Here is a 25,798-nt window from a genome sequence, read left to right as displayed (position 1 = left end):
GAGACCTTGAGAGCAGACAGTGACACCCCGGTAATGACTGTTTGCTGAAGAAATTTCTGTATTCTGCAACCAGTTGGCAAGTGTTTGCTGGAGGTCTCTAGCCTGATTAGTCATTAGCAGGTAGCAAAGGTCGGTAGTAATTTACACAGATGATGCTGGCTTATATGCCAACACTTCTAAAACTACTCGTCAAGCAGCGGTGAAACTGTAGAGTGCAACGCAAACTGGAAATGGAGAATGTTCGCCTCAAAGTAAGGCAAAACTTTTTACATTGCATTTCCAGTTAGCATCACACTTTTTCAAATTTCAGTACAGTTTGAAGAGTAATTGGAAGAGTAAGTGTTCCGTGGAAGCTACAGATGACTGTGGAGATGTGCCAATGACCAAAGAAATCAAAAAGATGTTTTTGTTGCACTCTTTTTGCAACAGCATTCACAGAATTTACACTTTCTCCTAGCTCCTGAAGGTTGCCAACGGATTGACGGCCAGTCCCAAGCCCGTGTGACTGAGGGCTAAGCTGTTCTCACACATGCATTGTGCATTCAGTTAGACATTAAAAGGTATTCAGATCACATGTATGTGACAATAGTGGAGGTAAATGTCCTGCCTTCTGCACGCTCGCTGATTTAAACCAAATTAAATATTCCTAGTAGTGAGAACACATCTGAAGCTGAGCCACGCCTGCTGTCATACAGGTAAGCATGTGTCAACAGCTATCCTCTTAAAGATATTTGGCTAACTTAAGGCACTTCATTAGCATTAGTGTGTTGTGGGCAGTGTTTTCAGGGTATACAACTTTGCACTTTGCAGAGTCAATGGATCGATCCACTGTATTGTCTGATATCATGTTGTGATGGTGATGAATGGGACCCAAACTGTGATCAATAGATCACTCCTCACAGATATCATTAACAAACGCACTCCACTACATTCACATCGACTGCCACTTGTGTGAATACATTCTTACGTTCAGGAAGAGCTGCGTGGGTACACTGTAAGGCCATTAATATTCTATGTGTCTCTGCTGTGTGAATGTGTGCATATTGCGTGTACAATGTCTGTGTATGTGCGAGTGCATGTGTGTGATAACAAGCTTCTGTCATTCCAAGGGTGGCCAACCATGTCCATATATAAGTGGAAATGCATCTTGACAGAGTCCTTCTCCTTCACACACTCGTATATACACACACACACACACACACACACACACACGGAGGGGGTTAAGTGTGTGAGTACAGAGTAGTGCTGTGAGCTGTAGCTCTGTGTGCTGACCTTCAGGGTTATCTGGAAGGTTCCTCCACACCTTGCTGCTAGCACGAACCCCTGCTGTCACCATGGAAACACAGCTAGCAGGGACAATGTGTGCCCCGTCCGGTGTGTTGCTCATGTGTACACATTCACCTATATGTGATGACACTTACAGGTTCGGTACAGCGCAAAAACACACACACACACACACACACACACACACACACACACACACACTCTCTCACTCTAATTGGTGCATGCTTCAGTATTCATCTGTCCTCCAATTCATTTATCCCTCATTTCCTTCACTCTCCTTTCGCTTCTCCCTCTTAATGAAACCATGCACACAGTGCACAATAAGCCCTTGGGCCTGCACAGCATTGTCAGAAGGGTGCACACGACCCCATTTCCAGTAGTGGAACCATTATTAGCATGCTGTGACAAGAGACAGCCATTCACCACAACACACACACACACGATACAAACCTGCAGTTTCATCACCACTGGATCACTGGGATTTATTTCACAGACAGCGGGAATGTGCTGGCACAACGTGACCGTAAATCAACACATCGTACACGCTGGAGTGACAAGTCAAGATAATACACTCAAAAACCAAGTAGGATGAGTTTTTATTTATTTATTTATTGACATGGCTAAATTAATGGACGGATTGATAGAAAGGGAAGCAAAAACAAACAACAAAAACAGGACAGACTTGACATGCACTCTTCCTTCAGATCTCCTCCATTTCTTGACTATTTCAACCATGATTCGTCAGAGTGCTCTGGAAAATGGGGGGGGGGGTATGACAAGGGAGTGGAAAAAGAAGAACAACTGTCAAATAATACATTTACTTTGCTAGAATCCAAAAGACAAGTAAGAGAAACCAGGATGCATCATGGGAAATCTATTCCCTACTATAAACAAACTAGCCTGATGATGGATGATCAATATACAAAGAACAGTACCACATTAAATACCTAAACATCTTAAAATATCTGGAACTTAACGCAGAAAATTACAGTTCCAGCTAACAACTTTGGGGACACGATCATCGTTCTAGTCTGGAGAATATCAATGATTACCCAGAGATATGGATTTGTATGGAATTTTCTTTAAACAATAATCCATTTTTAAAACTAAATTAGATTTCTAAGTGTCAACGTATCCCAAATAGTGTCAAGAACATGTCATCACAATGATGCACAAAAAGTACACATCCGTATTTTGTAAGCAGAGCTTATTTATTCTGCTTTTAACCTTCTTTCGAAAGGTAAACAAAATTCATTCAGGTAGCTGCCAAGTGGTGGAAGACATAACTATATTTACTTTCTCAATATGATGGATCCAAAGTTGTGTAGAAAAAACAAAAGAACAAAAATGCAACCTATTTTTTGTTTCACTGGACTGGAGATGTCAACAGCCCTCGGGATAACGGGCTAATGCTAAGACAAGCTTCTGCAGAAGGTCTGACCTCTGCAGGAACGTGTTTAGCCTGTAGCTACTTTCACTGCTGCTAAACTACATTTAGAAAAATGGGAAACAATGTAAAGACAAACACAGTTCCAGAAAATGTCTTCGCCGCCAAAGTCTAAAACTCATACTGGTCTTTACAAAGCTAGCTGGACAAGAACACACACACGCACACACGCACACACACACACACGCACACACACACACACAGGTTCTAATCCAGTGAATCAGAGTAGCTGCAGGGAAGGTCTAAAGTGGTTTATTGCTACAGTAGACCTACACTTGACATACTTTAGCCACACTCATAACAGGTGATTTTTTGGGGATTTGCTGTGCAGCCCAAGAGCTGCAACAGGCACTTGAACAGAAGACAATCTGCAGAGGCTGAAGATGTCATCGTAATTTATCTGATTTTACTCATTTTCATTCTGTCATCAAGAGCACTGGATCATATTTGCTTGGTGCCTGTTAATATAGACCATTCCACAGCAGCACACACACACAAAATACGATTTTTCTCTTGGTGTAGCATGCAGTTTGGAGCGGTTTCTTATTGGATTCTTACTTTCAGTACCAGATGGTGACGTTTATCCCACCCCAAGAAGAATTATCGCCTAAAAGCAGAACAATATATTGTGATATTAGCACAGCGACTGTACTTAATAGTTGCCAAGTAAGAACCAGTCTCATGGTTTAATAATTTAGAGGACACCTCATTTTGGAACCAAGCAGCGAAAAGATTAAATGGGGGATGAAGAATAGCAGCCTTGGAGATTTACTCTGTATCAAAATACTTTCCAAGTGACCTGGCAGTCTCTTGAAATAAGATTATTAAGTACTGTCTTTATATGTTTACACAGAGTTACACTTGTAGCTAATTTTGTTTCGGAAAGCCAATTTACTATGGGGTTACACTGAACTCCTCTAGCGTAAATACACATCCAAACACACAGTTGCAGGAAGAGACGCGGGGCAACACAGGGTTAGTGAAGCATTAGCTTGACGCTGCTGGGTGTGCTAGTTGGCATGCTAACTACCCCTGTGCTCGGCTGGCAGGCAGATATGCTGGCGGGCAGGTTAGCTGTTCACTTGCCAAGTGCATCCGAGGGCATCGCAGCCTGTGCCTTTGAATTGGAGATGAGCGGCAAATGTGACAAGGGGATTTAGCTTTACTGTTCCACTCACGTTCTGAGATATAAAGGGGGACAGTGTGTGTCTGCATGTGTGCGTGAAAACTCACTATTTGTGTGAAAGCGGCTGTTTATGCGAGCAGGAGTTGATGCATACACCAGTGTGCGTGTGCGCGCGCGCGTGGCGAGAGGGGTGTTGGTGTTGCCACACTCTTACACAGCACTGTGACGGAACATTATGCCTAATGCATAGTGTATGAAGTAGTTCCTGAATTTCAAACTGACCCCTGGCACCCCCCACAGTACACACAGTTCAATTTGGTGCCCCAGGTCTAAATTTGGACTGCCGCCATCCTCACTTGGATAATTTAAAGACAGGAAAAGCTTTTCATGCACAAAACTGTGGGCAGCAAGGGCAGCCAAATATTCTAGCTCAAGGTCTGTGCTGAGGTTTAGACATACACCAGCTGCCGGTTTATTAGGTACACTGAGCTAATGTATTCTAATGCAGCTATACTGGAAAAAAAATCCTACCCTTTACAAAGGTTTTAATGTTGCCTTATGGATGTGTTCCTCAAGAATCAGTGCTAGATTGGAAAACTATAGCTTCACACCTGGAGACTGAGCTGTGGTTTGCCTTGATCTTTATCTTTTATGCTTTCTATTCACCAGCACTGAAAGTTTAAAGTTGACTTTACCATCACTGTAAATCTGTCTGTCATAATTAGATTTAATATTCACAAAAACATGGATTCACACAAAGACAGAGACAACATACAGTCACACAAACGCATGTTTTCTTCCACCTGCCAGTTTCTGTCCAATTAGCGAGCAGTTTGAGGAGTAGATCGTTGCGTTTGTTGGCTGCGAATCAACTTTGAACGTCAAAAAGGCACAGAAGCAACGCTGTGCACACCGTGCGCGTGTTCACACTTCCACAGTTTTAAGCTAATAGGCAACATGGAGACAGTGGACACACGCGTAAGCATCTGCAGCACACAGAAGAGGAGCCTCACTCACTCGCTCACTTGTTTCTTCTCTGCAAAAAACAAAAATAATAGACAAGCAGAAAATCAATAACTGTCTCCTCTGCTCAGTGCTAACAGCACTCAGTTCTCTCCCTCTCTCAGGAGGGACAGAGACAGTTGCCAGGCAGAACTGTCAATCAGATACTCACAGTGGACGTGGCTATGACTGCTTTATAAACACACAGCGATTCACTCATTACCCAGTCAGTACGACAGCCACACACTCCATTAGTCAATCCAGGAAGCCTCCAGTGCAGTTAGTCAGCTGGTTGGTTACACGTGTAAGAACATTAAATTGTTTTGTTGGTGGTGGGCGGGGTTGCACCGGAAACAAGTTGCAAAAACAATGCTTACATTGTGCCTTTTAAAATGATATGGCGGCACACTGGTTATCAAATAATGCTTACTTACACAACCGTGTGACTCTTTTGGAGTTGTGTTTCCAGTTTTAGAGTTTCTGTTGTGGGTTATATTAACCAGTGAGGCAAATGTGGCACACTTTAAGCTGGGAGCCAAGCAAAAGAGTCCCAAATCCAATCAGGGTGCTTCATAAATGAAAGCCTTGAGAGGTATTGATAAGACACCAATATCATAACTATGATATTGTTGGTAAATGATGAACTTTGATCAGTTCTGCATCATGATCACTGAAAGCTTCACAGATTTCCACTCTTAGCAAATAATCAAAGTTTCAAGGTGAACTTCACGGGGCGAGTACAGAATCACTAAAAGGTTCTCTCTCAGTCTTTCTTTTGGTTTATAGTTGTTAAAGAAACAAACTCCCTGACACTTTGAATTCATTTGATGATTTCTTTTTCACTGTTATGCAGAAAAATAGTTTCTAAACCAAACATGTCAACATTCCTTTGGAACAGCATTTTATTATCCAGTATCTTTGATTCTGATTAATGACTGCAAACATTAAATAGAGGATTATTTAAGTCGATAATGGTAGTCACACTCTGAAATTAAAGAGCTCCCCAGTCCTCATATAGCAAGTCTCTTTTGTCACAATTTACACTGACACGTTATTTTTAGCCAAATGAAATAAGACACGTGGCAGCTGAAACCTGGCAAAGGGGGGGGGGGCAAGGATCGATGGCATGTTGGTGATTGCGGTCCGTGGAGTGTAGCAGCATGGAAGACATGTTTGGCTGGATGCTGATGGAGTGTTTCTATAGGCTTGAGAGACAGGCACATGGTGGGGTGGGTAGGTGGGAGTGGAGGGGATATAGGGGAGGGACACGAGAGAGACCAGCTAATCTTTATGTGGCCTGTGCGTTCATGGGGCGGTCGCCTTGGAGATGATGGATGTGAAGGAGAGATGGAATGGAAGGAGGTAAAAGGGTGAAAGAGAAAGACAGTCATAAAAAGACAGAAATATGTGCCTGTGTGTATGAGAATGTGACACACACGCAAAATTACATGAATGTGTTCTCACAAGCAAGCAGGAGCTATAATCAATGTAAGAGCAAAACTAGGACTCTATAAAAATGATATTAATAACAGGGATAATACAGTATAAAGAACTGACTGGGTCTATATACGAGTGTGCCTGCATGAGTGCACATATAAAAGAGTGTGTGTGTGTGTTGGAGCAAACCGCTGCTGAAGAGTGGCTGCGTTATCAGATTAGAGTTAGCAGGCAGGCCAAGGCTCACAGTGGGGCTCACCACCTGCTACTACTGATAGTCATGCAAAAAACAAAAAAAGACAAAAACAAACACGCGTGCGCATACACACACCACACTACTATTTCCTTGTGTGCTTTTAATTTTACCATCTTTATGCTTTTTCCTCACTCTCACAATAGTGACTGACACAGCTTCCTCCTCTTTTCCTTTTCCCTACTTCAACCCTTCCATTCCTTCCACTGACAGAGTCGTCCTATCTACATTTTGTCTATCATCCACTCTTTCCTTCTGTATCGCTCTCTTACAGTTTTCAATGAACCCTTTCTCACTGACAGCCATGTGTAAGCCTCTTCCTCTACCAGCTTCTTTTCTTTCATCAGTCTCCATCCATTACCCTGGTGACGGGCACCTTTCTCTTCCATCTCAAACACTCATCCACGTTCTTATCTTTTTTGTTGTTGTTGTTTTTAGCTGAAAAACACACAAAAAACCCCAAACAGACAACTTCATCATTGCAGCCCGAACATGTCCGGAAGAGATTTTCTTCTTGCCAGAATTACCTGCAGGTGAAATACGAGGGAGAAGCAGAGGGAAGTAGTCTGCCAGCGCTAGAGCCATCCTGTTCTTTTCCCTAGCAATGGAGGTCTACGCTGAATGTAGTCTTGAGAGGTACTTAAGATGCTGCTGGCACTACATTTAGAAATGGACAGCTACTTGAAGTAAGTGAATTTGTGGTTCAAAGTGGCATGTGTGGAAAACGTCAACTAAAATGTTTGGAAACGGGAGGGATTGTGCTACACAGATGCACAAATATGCTACACAAATAAGCACTCAGATGACAAATCTGATAAGAGATGCAAATAAACATGCAAACATACAACATCCTGCACTGCACCATCGTCATGTTATTATATTACTAATATCTTTTTGAAGCCAGCTGGAAGCTTGTGTAGCATTCCAACTGGCTTGGTGTGGGAATAGTTTTCTCTTTGTTAATCTTATTTGCTGACACAAGGCAAATCAACTAATAATATAAATCTCCCCCATAATGATGTGCCAAGTTTAACTTCTAACTGCCAACAGAAAAAGGCATGGAGAAAACAAACAATTAAAAAAAATTATGCTAAAATATTATTTACAAGTGGAGACTTGCACACAGTCACCGCATATTTTATCAGGTACACCTTCTTACTGGCTTGCTTCCACTTCTGCCTTCGGAACTGCCTTAATTGTGGCATAGATTCAACAAGATGCTGGGAACACTGGTTAAAGATTTTGGTCCATATTGATATGATAGCTTCACATAGCTGCTGCACATTTGTGAGGAACACATGCATAATGCAAATTTCCCATTCCACCACATCCCAGAGGTGCTCTATTAGATTAAGATCTGGTCACAAATATAACCGTGGTATAGTAAACTCATTGTCATGTTCAAGAAACCATTTTGAAATGATCCTAGCTTTGAGACAAGGTGTGCTCTCCAGCTAAAAGCATTCATTACAATACAAGCACACTGTAGTCATAAAGGGGTGGAAATGGTTTGCAGCAACACTCAAATAGACTGTGGCATTTAAACAATGTTCGAGCTGTGCTAATGGGTCCACAGTGTGCCAATGAAATGTCCTCCTCTCCACCAGCACCAAAAGCAGCCTGAACTGTTCTTAAAAGGCAAGATGGAGCAGAGCTTTTATGTTGTTTATGTCATATTCTGACCCTTCCATCTGAATCTCAGGAAATCGAGTCTCATCAGACCAGGCAACGCTTTCCCAATCTTCTGTCATCCAATTTCGGTGAGCCTGTCCCAATTGTTACCCAGAGAATTGCTACACGCTGGATATTTTCTCTTTTTCCAGACCATTCTCTGTAAATCCTAGAAATGGTTATACACATCTGGCGCCAACAACCATGCCCTGTTCAAAGCAACTTTGTAACCACACAGAGAATAATAATTATGACAGGTTTGTGGGACCTTTGTTGTCTAAGCTAGCAGCTATTGTGCACTATACCAATCTCTGCATTTTATTATGTTACACCTGCCCAAATGTGCAGGAGGCATGTTTATTGTATGTGAACCATGTTCGTGTGTTTTCAGACTTGCTGTTATGAATAGAGATTATCTTTGAATTGGTGCTGGATGGAGAGTTTTCTAGCCTTGGAGACCAGGGCCTGCTCATTCATATCAACACATCAGAGCAGACAAAAATCCACGGACTGAAGACCAGCAGGTTCAAGTGGGTTAAGTATGTGACATGCAACAGAAAGTGTGGTGATATGATATTGTTAGCCCAGGCTGATTGTATTAAATAGGGCAACAATAGCATTAGCATTCTGCACTAGTTGGCACTGAAACCTTGGAGTACTGCAGAAGAGGAGGGGTGACAATTATTGTAAGTGGTGGGTTGACAAATGTTTGTTCTTGAATATGACTTTGAGGATGGCTGTGTTTTGTTTTCCTCTGAAGGAGGTTGAATGCGAGACTAGATCATGAAAACCAAAAATTCTCAGACTATTCGGTGGGCTTGTGCTCATGCAAACACACACAGATGCTTAGAATATAGAAATTTTGCAATGGAAATGTCTATATACTAGAGATGGACCGATCCGATATTACGTATCGGTATCGGTCAGATACTGACCTAAATTACTGGATCGGATATCGGAGAAAAATAAAAAATTTAATCCGATCCATTAAATATCACGAAAGCATCTCACAAAACTTGCAACACGCCGTAACTCACCTCAGAACGTTAGCACTCGGAGCAGTATGCATCACGTGATAGAGTGGCTGTGGCATGCGGGACCTGTCGGTGGTCTGGATAGCATTTGGAGCTTCGCTAGCAACCCGGCATTTCATCTCCGACAAAGTTATCCCGAGAGAAGTAAAGCAAGTGTGTAAGTCCATCTCTGAATGTTTGTAAAGCATTCCTGCGTTAAGCTTAACAAACGATATATGGAGCGACTGCCTCTTCTTGCTGCTACTTCAATCATGAAACTGCTTAACGATCAGCTGATCGGCTTTTCTGTCGCGAGTCCGTCTCTCTGGTTTGCTTTTGGCCCACTTTGCACCAGAAAGAGGAAACCAGCGGCTGAACAACAGCAGCACGTTTAAGCTTGATCAGCTGTTGTTAGAATTTATTTAATATTACTTTCTACACCAGGATCTTTTTCTATGTAGCTGACGACTGGTAACTGTGCAGGGGCGGATCTAGCAAAGTTTAGCCAGGGGGGCCGATAGGGCATTAACAGGGAAAAGGGGGCACAAAGACATACTTTTCTTTCTTATTCTCATTTAAAATGTCTAGCTTTTAATAAATAATTATCTGACACCCAAAGTTTTAATTTGATGCAAAATGAATAGAAGTCAATTACTGTATATAGTAACTATTAAGTCTAATATATATACCCTAGTAAGCTATAGTACTTTTTCCTTTGGGAAGGTACCATCTGTGCAGTCTGCAATTCTGTTGAAGAAAGATGTTGAATCTATTTAATATTTCTTGAAAAATAATTGATTTCTGTGCATTTTTTTTTTCACACTGCATCAAATTAAGGTTGATTACGGCGATTAAGCATCATGAGGTGGAGCGTGAGGGGTGGTTCCCTATTTTTTATTTATTTATTTTTGTTGTTGCTGGGAGTTGGAACCCTATTAGTTAGGTTGCTTAATATTTATGCTAAGTACTCTTTAAAATACCAGAATAGGGAGGATGGTGTAGGTTTAAGTTTATTAGATTGATCAGTATTGCTGAAATATGAAATATTTTTTTTTGCATACAGGTATAACAGAATAGCTTTAGTGTAGTTGTTGTTTTAAACTTGAGTATGAACTTATACAAAATGCAGCAAGATATTTAAAAAACAGTTTTGTTGATTAAAAAACACTATATCGGATTCATATCGGTATCGGCAGATATCCAAATTTATGATATCGGTATCGGTATCGGACATAAAAAAGTGGTATCGTGCCATCTCTACTATATACAGTAATGACAAAATATGAGACGGATATTGTCACACGAAAGACAGACAAAATGCTCAGAGCTTCATGATAACGTAGGGCCTTGGTGAGCTGACATTTACCCTGTACTCCTCACACATACACGCACTCAGTGGGTTCCATATGCATGACAATGGCCCGAGCTGAGACACTGACAGGAGAGGGACAGGGGAGTGATAGCAGAGAGGAGGTGAAAGGCCATATCCTGAACCAACTGTCTTTAATAGATGGCAGAGGGTAGAATGTGTGAAAAATGTGTATGTGTGTGCATCCATGCATGAATCATAAAACATAAAAGAACCTCTGAGTGACATAAGGAAGGCTGTGCCGCTGCAGATAGTGAGTTGGGTGGACTTCAAGTGAGAGACAGAAAAAATTGAGATAGATACTCTAGTGATGTTCAGATCAAGACTCTGGCAGAAAAGACAGATAAGCAAGCCACTGGTTTTATTGGCAGATTGATTGGCGAGCATAGACACTCCAATTGAGAGTAACAGAAATATATGGCAGCGTCTACATGAATAAACTCTTGGAAAGTCATGTGAGTCACTCTCAGCTCTGTGGAATTGACAGGATTGACCACTAAATCGTATGAGCCTACTGCTGATGTACACAAATGTGAACTTTGCTTACACGAGTGTCTGGTGGACAACAAAAATAACTAAGATTTAGCTTTTAGGCAGACACGTGCTATTCAATAGCTGTCATGCTTCAGAAAGAAAGAGCCAAAAGAGAGAAAACGATGATGTGTGAACCATAAGGTATCCACTTCAGACAACGAGTAATTTGTCAGAAAAATACAGCTTTCTCCCTTTAATCATAGGGAAGAATGTGTCTGCTTCTGAAAATCCTTACAAGCAAATGCAGATAACAAAAGAACAGAGCCTTTAAGCTGTCTGGAGGTTTTCACCAGGCTAAAAGCTTTGCTGCCTATTGAGCAATTGTGTTATTGTTGCACCGCAGAGAACAAAAAAAAAAATCACTGCATCCAAATGTTGCATGTCTTTTTTTAATTTCTATTTTATCAGGCTATGAAAGCCAGTTTACTCTGCTCGTTAATTCAAACAAAAATCTCTGTAAACCAACATCTCAAAAATATGATGTATCAGTCATTCACTCAAGGAGGAAAAACTGTTTTTTTAAATTACAAAATTATGAAGGATAACAGATTTGAGACATTTCCCAAATGATGCATCCAATTTAGAAATCACACATTATGTAAAAGCTGGTTGAAAATTGGAGATTTTCTTGTGACAGTCTATTTCAAGTATTTCCTGGAGCAATAAATAGAATTTTCTAAAACATGTCCTATTCCGATTTTTTAAAAAGTAAAAAACATCAGTTTCCCTTTACAACAACAGGAGCAAGCACAGGCACTAGCTCTATTATTAACAGTCTCGACCATAACAAAACATTTTCTCCAGGGTCTATAGAACATTATATTTCATAATGAAATATGATGCAGTGCTCTCTCTAATGACTAAATCTGCAGTGCATATTGCTCCCTGTTGACCCTTTTCCACCTGGAGCAAATGCTGAACCTTTTGCTGGTGAAACGCTCGTCCAAGTGCTCTGCTCTGCCAAGCTGCTGGCCCTGTCAGATCCATTTACACACAAGCAGACTGGACAGCTGTCTGCATGACCAGAGGGGTCTTGGGAGAACCCACTTATTTCTTTTCATTAAGGCTGACTGATCAGGGGGCTCTGCTGGGAGGTCTACTCATCTACCCTCTCTTTTATACTTCATTTGGGCATCATTCCAAACGTAGTCTAACCCAGCATTACTAAATAGCTCCATAAAAACTCAGAAAACACCAAGTTCTATAAAACGGATAATTCCTGGACAGAGGTCTGTGATCAAAAGACAATTTTAAAATTAGTTTTCGCGTGCACATTACACTCAATCTGCACTCCAGATTCCAAAACTAAGTGAAACTTGAGTTTTATTGTTTTAACAGTTTCAAAGTGTGAACATAGACTGACAAATTAAATTATATCAGATTAGATATTAACATTTTCTGTTTGCATTGACGGATATTTTAGGATTAGTTTAATCTTAAAGAACAATAAACAAAAATCTGAGGATCCTAAGCTAAGTACCTGCAGTGTAAGGAATGCTTCTTTTTCGCAATTTATAAAACAGATCACTTTGCTTTCAGGTTTTACAGTAGGCTATGCAAAGGGAGACTGGTTTGAATCCCGTGTGTAGCCAAAAGTCTGCACTTATATGAAGCACTTCCACATACCTGTGCTCATCTTGTTGGGGAAGTTTTGGAACAGACAGGTAGAGGGAGGGGAACTTTTCCGCCTACTGGAGCTTTATGAGCAATGTATTAATGATGGGCGAATATATTGATAAATTTGTGCATGATGTCACCTCACAGTATAACAATCGACCAGGGCCCTTTTCCACAGGGGGTTTATACAATATTGCACTTTTCACTCCAGGTACTCCTGCTACCTCAAACAGTCCAAAGGCATGCGCATTAAGTCCACTGGTGATTCTAAACTAAACACATGTGAATGTAGCATGTGTTGTTGTGTGTCTCTGTGCAGTGGATTGGTAATCTGGCCAGGGTGTGTCCGGCCTGTTGCCCTATAGTGGCTGAGATGGGCTCCAGCCCCCCTCAAATCCTCAAACTCTGATTTGGATAAGTAGTAAAGAAAATGATGGATGTTGTGTTGCAAACTATCTCACAGCCATTTAAAGCTAAAGCTGAATAAATAAACACAGAGTACAGTAACTATTACCTCCACTAGAATAACTAGCAAGCATGCACTGGTCCCTCACATAAAATCTTTGTTTGAAACCTTTTTCCTGGATTCATTACTACTACTACTTTCACTGGCGCCATCTGTCCATTATCAGTGCTCCCTCCCTGCTAGTAACCCTAATGCAATGTGTAATTACTTGCTAAAGTTTACTTGCCGTATTAGCCAAATTAGTGATTTTTTATCCCCATGTATGAAATATGCAAAGTGTCTCCCCAGGGGTGGGTTTAGGATGAGGCTAACATACATAGTCAGACCTGAATAAGATGTAAGAGAGCTCCACGGGCAGCAGTGCAGAACAGAGCTAAACACCGGTTAATGTGACAATGTGTTCAGCGAAAAAAGCTTTAATATGGCAACCATGGAGGATGGTGACTAAAAGAAAAAGGGGGGATCAATCACAACAGCACCAGGAAAAGATCCACGGATGAACAGATAATATAGAAGATGGGTGGATAAGGGAAGCGGGAAGGAAAAAAGGATATCCTAATACATGACAAAATATTAGATGGAGATAGTTTAAGGCCACGCTTACATATGGAATCTTTTAGGTTTCCATATTTCTAGTTTAAATCCAGAAACATTTATATGGCTTTTTACGCGTCAGCTTGGGATAGAAATCTCAAAAGTCTTAAAGGTCAAACTGAAAAGCCCAGCATCTTCAAACGAGTAGTACAGGTTACTCTTTAAAAGAAAGATTTAATCTGTTAGATTATCCCTATAAAGAAAGGTTAGACAGAGAAGATGTCAGTGATAAAATGTCCTGATTCGAAACTGGTTTTTCAAGTAAGAAAGCAAAAAACTGAAATAAAGCAGCACCCTAGTATAAAATTAAATCTGGGATATAGTATAAAGTGATTCAAAAACGTGGCCAATAGTGGCAAATTCAGAGATCTAAAACTATATTTAGGACAAAATGAACTATGTTGTGTTTATCTACATCAGTCAAATCCATCCTCTTTCTACCAAGATGAAAGTTAGGAACTTTTTATTTCTCTTCAATATAAAACAGTATAAATGTATGGGCACAGTGCTGATGTGCTTTATATAGACTGGATCTTTGCCTTTCATTCATTTGCCCTTTAAGCTGCCTTCTTTCAGCCTCCGTAGTGTTTTCTCCTTCATTTTCCATTCACAGTCAAAGATCTGCCTAATTGGATATGAATTAAAACTCGGCCGGCTTCAAAGAAAACAAAAACTGTTTGGCTTTATTGTGCAGTACCGTCTATTCTTTAAAAAAACAAACACTTCCTATGAGAATTTATATAGCACATGCATACAAACACTGGTCTAATATACAAACTCAAATGCACTGTATTTCCTCAAAGAGCTACATCCCAATAGCAAGCTGATCTTTTGAACCAGTTTAAAAAGACTGATTGCTTTTATTGTGAGCCTTTGCTTTTATCAACCGTTTAAACTGCCAAATTCACCAATTGTTATTTTGTGGCTTTTATCTACTTTGGAGCCGTATCAGTGCATTTTGTCATGATAATAATGTGCAAATTGGCCCATTCATTATTGTTTTTTTGATGGAGAAATTGGCTAAAATAAGCACTTTGTAGATAAGCATAGGGTCTGAACACTATTTGCAAAAGCATCTGCAGAAAACAGAATGCATTTCAATGCACTGAATGCCAAAACTGATTTTAATACACTGATAATGGTGTAATCTTCCTATCAGAAAGTCCCCAAACACAGTGCACGCCTGGTGACTTATAAATCCGCTCAATGAGCACGTTGTATTGATTTAACTTTCTACTCGAAGTGTCAAAGTAACAAACACGTAGATGGTGATTCTCAGAAGTTAACTGATTCTGTGCAGGTACTGAAGGGATTCTTTGTCTCTGCACCCTTCTGGTCCACTGTCAGTCTGGCTGTCAAACTCCTAGGTCTGACTCATTCAAGCCAGCCTTCTCTCTCGTCTTCACGGGGGGAAGAAGGCTTTAAAAATATGTCCTTATGTGTCCCTCACTCAAAATATGGAATAAAGGAAAATAAACAAGAGTTTGTTGATGGTAACGCTCTGACCTTTATTTTGCTAAAACTCAACTTGGATCCTTTTTTATTGTCGTTTTTTTGTGTGCAAGGAACTTTTTTTTCTTCTTCTTTTTTTCTTCTGGCAAGCCAGGAAAAAAAAAACCCCGAATAACAACAACAACTTTGAAAACCACAGCTTTAAAAAAAAAAAAGGGACGTTGGTACATCTCTCAAAGGAAATTTGAGGGGAATGAATGATAAGAGAAACTATTTAGAGCAACACAAACTGCACTCTAATACGCCGAATTAAGCAAACCTTCGACTAAATATCACATGCAAAAGATACTAAAGCTGACAAAGATGACTTCTGTGCCCTACCTTCTTTGCTTGATGGACACAGGTCATGTATTGTTTGGCCAGGCTGGAGCAGTGGAGAGTCTCCTGTGGATTTTCCTTGTAGCACTCGAGCACCTTGGCCTGCAGCTCAGCGCACAGATATTCAGTATGTTGGGGTCTAGAAACACACAGAGAGAAGGAAAAGCTCAAATCTGCTTGCCAACATCACCGCCCCCACCCACCAGGACCAGAGATCAAGGTTGTAAATGCTACTATGTGAACTCAAGATAGTAAAGTCAGTTCAGCTGCAATAGAAATAGAAGTTGTCACACATGAGAAACACAAAGCTGTAGCGTCTGTTTGTCGAAACACTGATTCAGATAATCAGGAAAATAACTACCAAAACAGTTGTTATTTCCAACTGTGATTGCTTAATGGAAATTTCAACCACAGCCACACAGACGAGGTCAAAGGAAATGAGCGCTGGCGGGTGTGATTCCTTTAAGTTCAGCTTGCTTTTAGCAATAACAGCTTCTGTTTGGTGTAAGTACATACGATGAGCAAACAAACCAAAAAACAACAACAAAAAAAAAAAAAAGAAAGAAAAGCGAGACTGTTTGTGGTTTGTTTTAGTCGCAGTTGAAGTAGCTAAGATAGTTTCAAAGGCTTTAAGGTGCAGCTTGTGGAGAGATGAATAATGCATCAACAAAGCAGCTTAGGAGTCAAAGTCAAACTTTCTCTTTTCTTTTTATCTGACTCACACGTACAGTACATGTGTGTAGAGAAAAGCACACAATCGAAACCGCAGCCACGAAATACGAGATCGGCACATACGCACGTGCACTAACGCGCATACAGGTAGCGAATGCTAATCCTATAAGAGGGTAATCTTTGAGTGCTCTGTTGCTCGTGGTAATTTACCTGCTGTTGTGACAAGAACTTGCAACTGGAAGGACTGGGATATGGATATGTACGCGCACATACGTGCACGCACGGGAATACATGAACACAAAGACGCTTAATCAATCCATGATGCCCATTTCGGTTGTTGGTTAACATCAACCACTTTTCTGTTCAGCTTTGTCAGTTTGTTTTTAAAGAGGGCCTTCAAGAACTAAGAAGCTGGGCCATGTGGTGACCCTGTCTCTTCTTTCCATTAACTGATATCCTTGTTGCCATTGTGAGTTTTTTGTGTTGCTATAGTAAGTAAAGCCTTGTGTTGTTCAGTATTAGTAGTACCTTCACAGATGCAGAGGCTGACCATATGTCATACACCCTGGCTTTTGCAGCAACAAGATGATCTTTTAGATGATTTTGATCTTTTTTAATAAATTGTTTAATATCATGATTGAGTATTAACTTGAATTTACTGATGTAGCTCCTGTTTGCATTAACAGTAGTTTCAAGAAAGCTCAGTCCTTGCAGAAATGTGTCCATTTTAATGCAGTGCTGCCATGATCACTGCCATTCAGTATTTGTTGTCATTGTAAATTTTGGTTACTTTTTGTGAGATTCTCTGATATCATTTAAGAGTATTACTTTCTATAGATGATACATTTGCAAATTCTTTGCAGTTGTAAGTTGACAAACATTGTTTTAAAATTGCCTAAAAATCTGTGTCAGCTGGAAAATGCTCGGCTCCCCGGCAACCCTGTATTAGCTAAGAAATATGACTAGTAGAAGATGATGGATGGAATTTATTTCGGAAAGAGCCGTTTGACGTTTTGCACACACTCCTTTCTTGCTGGGTTATTTTTCACAGCATAGAATGCAATAAAATATATCAGAAGAGAAAATGAGAAAATAGAATTAAGAGAAAGGACTGAAATGGAATTTAAGTGAAAAAATTAGGACCGGAATACAGATTAGAGTCAAATTGAAGTAGAATAAAATATGCGAATTGAAAAAAAGCTCACCTCAAAACCAATTTAATAGTTTCACTCGGGCATTTGATCATGTTAAATGATATGCAGTGAAATTTCATGGAATTATTTTATTATTGCATTTCCAATTGTTAGTCATGATTATTCTTTACTGTCTTGAGGTGAGATTTGTTTCCCACTGCTCTCTCCAAGATCAAGCATGAACTTTAAGCCTGAACTAGAATAGAACAGAGTAAAACAGAACAGAATAGACTAAAATAGGAATTCTCTCTGCTCTGTGACTCCAAACAAGACCTACTGTAGGTATTTATAATCCAAACTTTTCTTGGGTACAGACCCCAGCTAAACTATCTCAATCATCACAGCTTAACATACTATAAATGTCTAATCTACCTCATGATGTCATATATGATGGTAGTTTTTCTGCCTTTAAAATAAGAGACAGAACAGAAATTCTAAGTTTGATAAGGAGGCACGTTTTCCATCACTTCAAATAAACCATCTGACATGATGGGGCATGCCTTTTATTTTTTGGGAAGCTGACCACTTGGTATTCATGTGCACGATCATGCATGTGCACACACACACATACAGAACTGCAGTCATGCCACCGCAGAAAGCAATTACGGAATCATGCATCCTTTACATATGAATGAGCTCAGCAGTCCCTGCCTTCACTGACAAATACACACAATAAGCTTGAGTGCATGTGTGTGTGTGTGTGTGTGTGTGTGTGTGTGTGTGTGTGTGTGTGTGTGTGCGCGCGCGCGCGCATGCGTGCGTGCGTTGATCTGTACCTTGTGAATGCACTGCATGTGTGTCCATGAGATAAACCGTGTGCACAAACAAGACTGCGGGAGAAGTTTCTCTGCACTGGTATGTGTATTGTGTAGTCCCAGTGTCTGTGGCTCTGTGTGTGTGTGTGCGCTTCCGTGTGCAGTGGAGGGTAGAGCGACAGGATTAAATAAATCACTGGTGGAGAGAATATTCATGAAAAGAGAAGTGAATGCAACCTGGGAGAGAGAAGGGGGAGAGAGAGAGAGCAGGAGAGAGAATGTGACAGTGATGTATTAAATGACAAATAGCCCTTGCAGCGTGCATGGACGAACAGTAGCCCAGTAGCAATCATCATAATCTGCATTTAACCTCTGCCACATCATGTGGTGCCGTGCCACTCGGCGCCGAGGAAGAAGGGTAAATCTTTTATGTGATGTGACCATTCCACATTAATTTGGTACAGAGATGTTGATGTGTGGGGACAGAAATGGTCAGCTTCTAGGTATTCGTACTATTGCACAGAAAATGTAAATTATGCTATTGTGGTAAAAATCAGCAGCTTGGGCTTTCAATCACCTGATTACATTATAAGATTGGCTGGTGTTTAACTTGAGAGCATCTCGAGAGCTGGTCGGCATTGTGAATTCCTCCCCAAGAATAGCAGATAACAGCAACAATAACCACAAGGTCTTAATCCAAACCCAAGAAAAGAAAATCATCCTTTTTTTCTATTCAACAAGAGGAACTTTTTGATAGCGTGTGTTTTAATAATGGAATCTGAAGCAGAAAATTGCCTCTGCTAATCTGCACCAACTGCCTTGTTTGACTGAAATTAAAGGTGAGCTCTTATTAAAAAAAAAAAAAGCTAGTCTGATAGCCAACTTTTGCAGGGAAAAAGAAGCAAAATAACACTCCAATTGCTTTCTGTCTGTGACGTTTTGCATAAATACGTGCAGCACTGAGGGGGAAAGATTAGGCTCAAATCGTTAAAGTTTCTCATTATTTTTTTGTCTCACCTTGGCAGTGTGCGGCTTTTATGAAGAAAGCTCAAGTTCTGGTCTGCTGCAAAGCATGACACTGGGGAATTAGGCAATAAGAAGAAAAAGAGAAGATCATAAGGACACCGCTTTTTATTGTTCTCCGTGTCTGAGATGGTACTGCTTGTGTTTGTGCGTGTGTGTGATGTGTGTGAATGGTTATTAATGCATGATGACAAGGATTTGGTTTCATTTAAAGAAGCAGCCAAGGCATTGTACTTTTGGTTTTTAATATTACGCTGAGTGGAGAGGAAGAGAAGAGAGGATCAAAGATGTCATGGCTGGGGTGAGATCAAAAGAAATGGCAGAGCATGCATCGTGTATTGTTGGAGGCTTTGTCAAGCTTTTATTAAACTGCCATATGGATAACACTCGCAACATTGTGGTTCGGCAGAAATCTTACTTTGAGATCACATCAAATTAGAGCTGCAGACTTAGCTACAGCTTGTGAGGTGTCTAATGCCTGACTAAATTCAGTAACTTTGATTATTCTGGTAGTCGCAATAATCACTTATCCTACCTTTGCAAAGTGTGCAGCAATCCTTAAGTCCTAAGCTCACTTCACACGATATGACACCAGCCCAAAACTTTACCAAGTTTAATCTCAACTCCTGCGAACACACAAAGTCTTCATCTCAAATCTAGAACAACCCAAAGACTGAAGACAGACAGAACTCTCCCTTTATCTTCATATGCTGACAGATGAAATGCTGAAGGCAGATAAGGACGTAGGATAAAAAATTCGCACTCTGTTGGCCTGGCTGATTGATCCCTGCCAACCTCTTTGTGGGAATACAGGGAGAGAGAGATGGGAGTGGATAAGGACAGTGTTTCATTAAAACAGGTGACATGCGGGAACAAGATAAGAGGCGCATGTGCACGTGTGTTTGTGTGACATCTCATCACTGATAACTTTTCAATCAGGAAAACTTGCGCTTGGACGACTCACTCGAGTTAGGAATGATAGGGGACTGCTATCGCCTTCCATCACTCTCCCTTCTATCAACAGTTTCAATTCCAGTTTGGTGCCGTGTCATTTGTCCTTTTCTTTTAACAACTACACTTCCCCTTAAAAACAGTGTAGCTTTTAAGCACAGAATACAAATCGCATCAAAGCCTGAGCATATTATTTCTGCACGGTAAAATACAATCTAGAACATGATTTCATAATTTGCCTCTCAGTGAGGCGACATGCTCTTTGTTCCCCTTCCATTAGCACCAGGTAATCTTTAGATCATTAAATAATTTGCTGGTTCAGCATGTTCTTATGCAAGGTCCCAATGCTCCCCCCCAAAAAATGATACTGATATCAATGAGATTTTTGCCTTGTTAGTTTTTTTCTAGGCAGCACGGTGGCACGGTGGTTAGCACTGTTGCCGCACAGCAAGAAGGTCCTGAGTTCAATTCCAACATCAGGCCGGGGTCTTTCTGTGTGGAGTTTGCATGTTCTCCCCGTGTTTGCGTGGGTTCCCTCCGGGTACTCCGGCTTCCTCCCACCGTCCAAAGACATGCAGCTTGTGGGGATAGGTTAATTGGACAATCCAAATTGTCACTAGGTGTGAATGTGCGAATGAATGTGAGTGCAAATGGTTGTTTGTCCCTGTGTGTTAGCCCTGCGACAGACTGGCGACCTGTCCAGGGTGTACCCCGCCTCTCACCCTATGACAGCTGGGATAGGCTCCAGCGCCCCCCGCGACCCTGAAAAGGATAAGCGGAAGTGAATGGATGGATGGATGGATGGATAGTTTTTTTTCCCCTACATACAGGAATTTTTAGGCCAAAAAAAAAATGCACTTTAATATCAATATGCCAAAGATCACATTAACTTAACTCTAATACACATCTTTGCTTATTAAACACACACATCAGGTTATTGACTATACTGTATGCTTACATACCTAGTCACTCCACAAAGGGCCTGTGCTGAAATTCTGCTCATCATATCAAGCAGAAAATCATTTAAATCAATGCACTATTACTATTAATATTGCAACAATTACTCTTCATCTTCTCATTCTTATTTTGAAACTATATTCTATATAGTTAATAAAATTGTATTGTGTCCATCATCAGCTGGCCCTACAGTAACAGGTAGAGGGATGTTTCTTCTGTAGTGACACACGTGGTGGGTCCAATTCGGCAGATAGAAAATATTTCCTACATAAAACCACTCACAACAAGGCCTGTGGAATTTCCTTTTAATAGAGCCGTGACATGATACCTGAAAAGAGACATATTACCGTTTAGTTCCATTAGATTGAATAAAAGGCATACTTTCCTACAGCCACTACCTCCCAAGCTGGGCAAGTTTTATCAAAACAGTCTAGACAGTTAGACAGAACTAACACTAACCAGTAGAAAAATATGCACATTTAATTTAGGGGTAATCTGCTCCTCTGAGTTTCTGGCATATGAGTTGATCCCTGAAGACCTCAAGAAATGTGAATAAATGTAATGGTGTAACTATTACCCTAATGGTTGGAATGACAAGAGTTGTTAAGATAAACCTGTCTAAAACCTCACCTATCTAATTTACTCCATTAATAAATGAGTCCTGTAAACTTGTACAATTGTGTTTCTTCATATGCTTTTAGAGGCAGTCAAAAAGGCAGAGTGTCTAAGTGACTGCAGCCTTCTGTCCTCATGGTAAATCTCTGCCGGTTCAAATGGTAAATGGTAAATGGCCTGTATTTATATAGCGCTTTTTTACTAGTCCCTAAGGACCCCAAAGCGCTTTACATATCCAGTCATCCACCCATTCACACACACATTCACACACTGGTGATGGCAAGCTACATTGTAGCCACAGCCACCCTGGGGCGCACTGACAGAGGCGAGGCTGCCGGACACTGGCGCCACCGGGCCCTCTGACCACCACCAGTAGGCAACGGGTGAAGTGTCTTGCCCAAGGACACAACGACCGAGACTGTCCGAGCCGGGGCTCGAACCGGCAACCTTCCGATTACAAGGTTCAAGGCGCCGACAGGTCCTGTCTCGTGTAATGACTAGCAGTCTATTGCTTTGGACGGCACAGAGATCCTTACAGTAAGCTACCTGTCTGTTTCATTAATTGGACATGGAAGACACACACACACACACACACACACACACACACACACACACACTAAAGTAGATAAAAGCATGCTTTCATCTGAGTTTGTTCTAACTACAAACTGTGAGCAGTTACTTTATGATGAATCCAGACATCCACCTGAGGTTTGCAAAGGTTCTGTCTTTGCTAACACTTTGAGAGTAACAAGTTTTTTTTAAGAGGATTAATGGATTTTTAGATCTTAAGGTAAGCTTGACTGCAATGTTGTGGGTCTCTACAGAAAAGCATTTTGAGGGAATATGGGTAGTCAGATACCCCAAGGCAAGGCTAATGGATTAACTCCTCTAAATAACCTCATGTTGTTGGGCAAAGCAAGTAGAAGATGACACTGGATAACATTTTACCGTTTGCTATGTCGCCACATGAGAATAATGTTTTACAGTCAACATCTCAGGGGCTTCCATCTTTTTGCTCTGCTTTTATGAAAGTAGCCACCTCAAGTCTGAGAGGCTGCTTTTAGCATTAGCGTTTGCACTTAAACTATTTGGGGTCATTCCTAGAATCAAAGCTGAGAACCAGAAAGAAAAAAATGGTACGGCTGAACAAGTCAATAAACAAGGGAAATGGTGGTGTTCTTAACTTCTCTAGACTACTGTTCCTGATTTCAGCCTCCCTAAGTGTATTTATAGGGCTCTGTGGTTCGCCCAAATCTTTCCATCAGGTAGCCATGGTTACTAGTGTAGGTAAATAACTCGTGATCAAGTAGCAACCTCAAGGGCTAAAAAAGAGACATGAAAAGTGCTAAAAACTGCAGTCCATTTTATAGCCATGTGAGGCTATCTATGTTTAAACTGCATTGAGATGAAAAGTTGGTGTGGTCAATCCGGTGCACAGGTGTCCTGCTCTGCTATTAATTGTACTAAAACAGACTTTAAGGAGTCAGCTATCCAGGCTTCATTTTAAAATTAGGAAACTGTTACAATAAGATGGAGAGATGCTAAATCAGAGACACAGACCTTCCCTAAAAAAGAAAGAAAAAAAGAAAAGAAGACATATTGTAACTACATAGCATGTTAGACAGTGCTGAATCCCTGAGTGCTCGCCCCTCCTTTCAGCGGTGGGTAAATAGAATAATTACTGGGTGGTCAGTGTAGTGTGAAACGACAGCGTGACCACAGCACAATGAAACACTGCCCAAATGCTGACAGAACATGATGAGCACATGGCTGCCTGAATACAAAGTGTGCCTGTATTGGTGGCAGAGATAGAAAGGCGGAAAAGGAGTGAAAGTTTGTGTGCCGCACTGAAAAAAAGCAATAGAAACACATTGTGGTGGGACTAAATGCTATGCCTTTGGCAAACTTGTGCTGAAGTGATCTCCTAACCTCTTCCATGCAGCCGTAGACAATAGCAAATCCCTGCTAATGTAATCATTTGGACGAAATTTTAGACTTGAATTGTTTGCCGCTGAATTCAGTGGACCAGGTGCAAGAAAATGGCAATGTTGTGGATGAGGTCACTGCCAGTACAAAGCCAGAAAAGAGACCAAGCAACTTTTTCTTTCTGCCGTTTCTAAATGTGAAATAAACTGTGTGCTACTGCTCTATACAACGTAACAATAAACACAACAACTAGTACTACAAAGGTAAAGTATAAAAGCTGTATGGAAATACATTATTGTAAAGGAGATGGAAATTTGAATATTTTCTCTTCAAGGTAACAGAAAATGGTGACAATGATGACAAATAAATAATTTTCAATGTAGGAAATGACAGCTGCATTCAAATACAAACAACACTGTAGAAGGTTTGGTGCCATTACACTAACCAACCACCCACTAATGACTTTCGTCACAAACTTGCTCTACCTTTACTATCCAGGTTCCAGGTTTCAGACTGATCCATTAAATGATAGTAATCATTAAGTATGTGCACACTGGAAACAAAGTGGAAGAAGAAAGAATGTTTACTCAATAATAAAACCAACTTATTACAGAACAGTTCAAAGACTTGAACTGTTCTGTAGTAGGGTTATCATTTTAGCACTGCTTCTGTAAAACCCTGATACTGGCACCTCCTAAATTACAATTTTGTCTTGTTAATGGTCCGTTTTTACACGTTTATTATAATTATGTACAAAAAGACATCAGGGTACAGACCGAAAAGTATGTGTTAATGGAAACCAAAAGGAAAACAGCTCTCTGACAAAAAATTAGAAAGAAGTGAGAACAAGTATTATGGAGGGGCATAAATTAGAAATGCTCAGATGCTCTGGCAGTGCAGGTGTGGTGGTGGTGGCTCAGTGTTGAATCAAACTGACATGATTTTTTTGACAGGACTGAAATCACTGTTGTCCCAGGAGAGCACCACTGTGTCTAGCAAAGTCACAGCATTTCTGTTTGCCTTGGAGCAGACCAGGCTGGTGGCTATTAGAGACCGTCACGATCCCATCCCCCCACCACAAAAACAAAAACGTGTGCGGACAGAGAAGTTCCAATGTGCTACATTAATGCACACTTATCAGCCACTTTGCTGGGTATACCTGTTGAACTGCTTGTTAACACAAATGTCTAATTAGCCAGAGTGAGATAAATTAGAAATGAGATTGAAAAACCGATGGAAGCGTCAGGCTGGAGGGACCCGCTGATTAGGCTCTTCATTTATGGAATGCATTATAAATATCTGCTTTGGGAAATCTCTCCAGCAGACGCAATCCATTGATCTGCACATATGCAGAAGAAGCCGTGATGAAACAGAGTAGATGTTTCTGATATTGTAGATAAATACATTCACTGGCAACTTTTTAGGTACATCTGCTTGACTGCCGATTAACGCAAATATCTCATCAGATAGTCGTCAGCAAGTCAATGCATGTAGGCAGGCAGGCAGGCAGGCAGGATGACCTGTTAAAGTTTGAATGAATGGGGAAGAAAGGTGATTTAAGAGACTTTGAATTTGACATAGCTGTTGGTGCCAGACAGCCTGGTCTGAGTATTTCAGAAACTGCTGATCAACCTGGATTTTCTTGCACAACCATTTCTAGGGTTGATCTAAAAAAGAGAATATTACCAGGGAGTTTCTGTTCTGTGGACCAAAATGTTTTGTGTCAGAGGTCAGAGGATAATGGCCAGACTGCTTATAGCTAACAGAAGGGCAACAGTAACTAAAAACACAACAAAACAAAACACGTCTGACAACCAACATCTTCCGAAGAGCATCTCTAAATCCACAACCCATCACAACCGTGAAGCAGATGAGGTACAGCACCAGAAGACCACACTGGGTGCCACTCCTGTCAGCTGACAACTGGTAAATTGAGGCTACAAATCCAGGTTACAAAAGATTCAAAAACACTGATTGATCTCCTACACTACTTGAAAACATACCATTAAACTGGTATAATTCAGGTTGCTGTTGTTAGTTTAATGGTGGGAAGATATTTTCGT

General features: G+C 40.7%; 1 protein-coding gene across 2 annotated transcripts in view; it reads right to left on the bottom strand.

The window, feature by feature from the left end:
* Positions 1 to 1,868: 1,868 nt before the first annotated feature.
* The window catches only part of chchd6b (coiled-coil-helix-coiled-coil-helix domain containing 6b), a 53,613-nt gene continuing 29,683 nt past the window's right edge, over positions 1,869 to 25,798 (bottom strand). For both annotated transcript variants that reach the window (XM_082533327.1, XM_082533328.1), the window contains 2 exons: positions 15,647 to 15,782; positions 1,869 to 2,035 (listed from right to left, as the gene is read on the bottom strand). In XM_082533327.1, coding sequence (XP_082389453.1) covers positions 2,012 to 2,035; positions 15,647 to 15,782 — 160 coding nt within the window. In that variant the 3' untranslated portion in view covers positions 1,869 to 2,011. The remainder of the gene's footprint in view (positions 2,036 to 15,646; positions 15,783 to 25,798) is intronic.

The sequence above is a fragment of the Aulonocara stuartgranti genome (assembly GCF_965226115.1).
Source record: "Aulonocara stuartgranti genome assembly, chromosome: 5".
Taxonomy (NCBI): domain Eukaryota; kingdom Metazoa; phylum Chordata; class Actinopteri; order Cichliformes; family Cichlidae; genus Aulonocara; species Aulonocara stuartgranti.
This window is presented reverse-complemented; position numbering and strand designations above follow the sequence as displayed.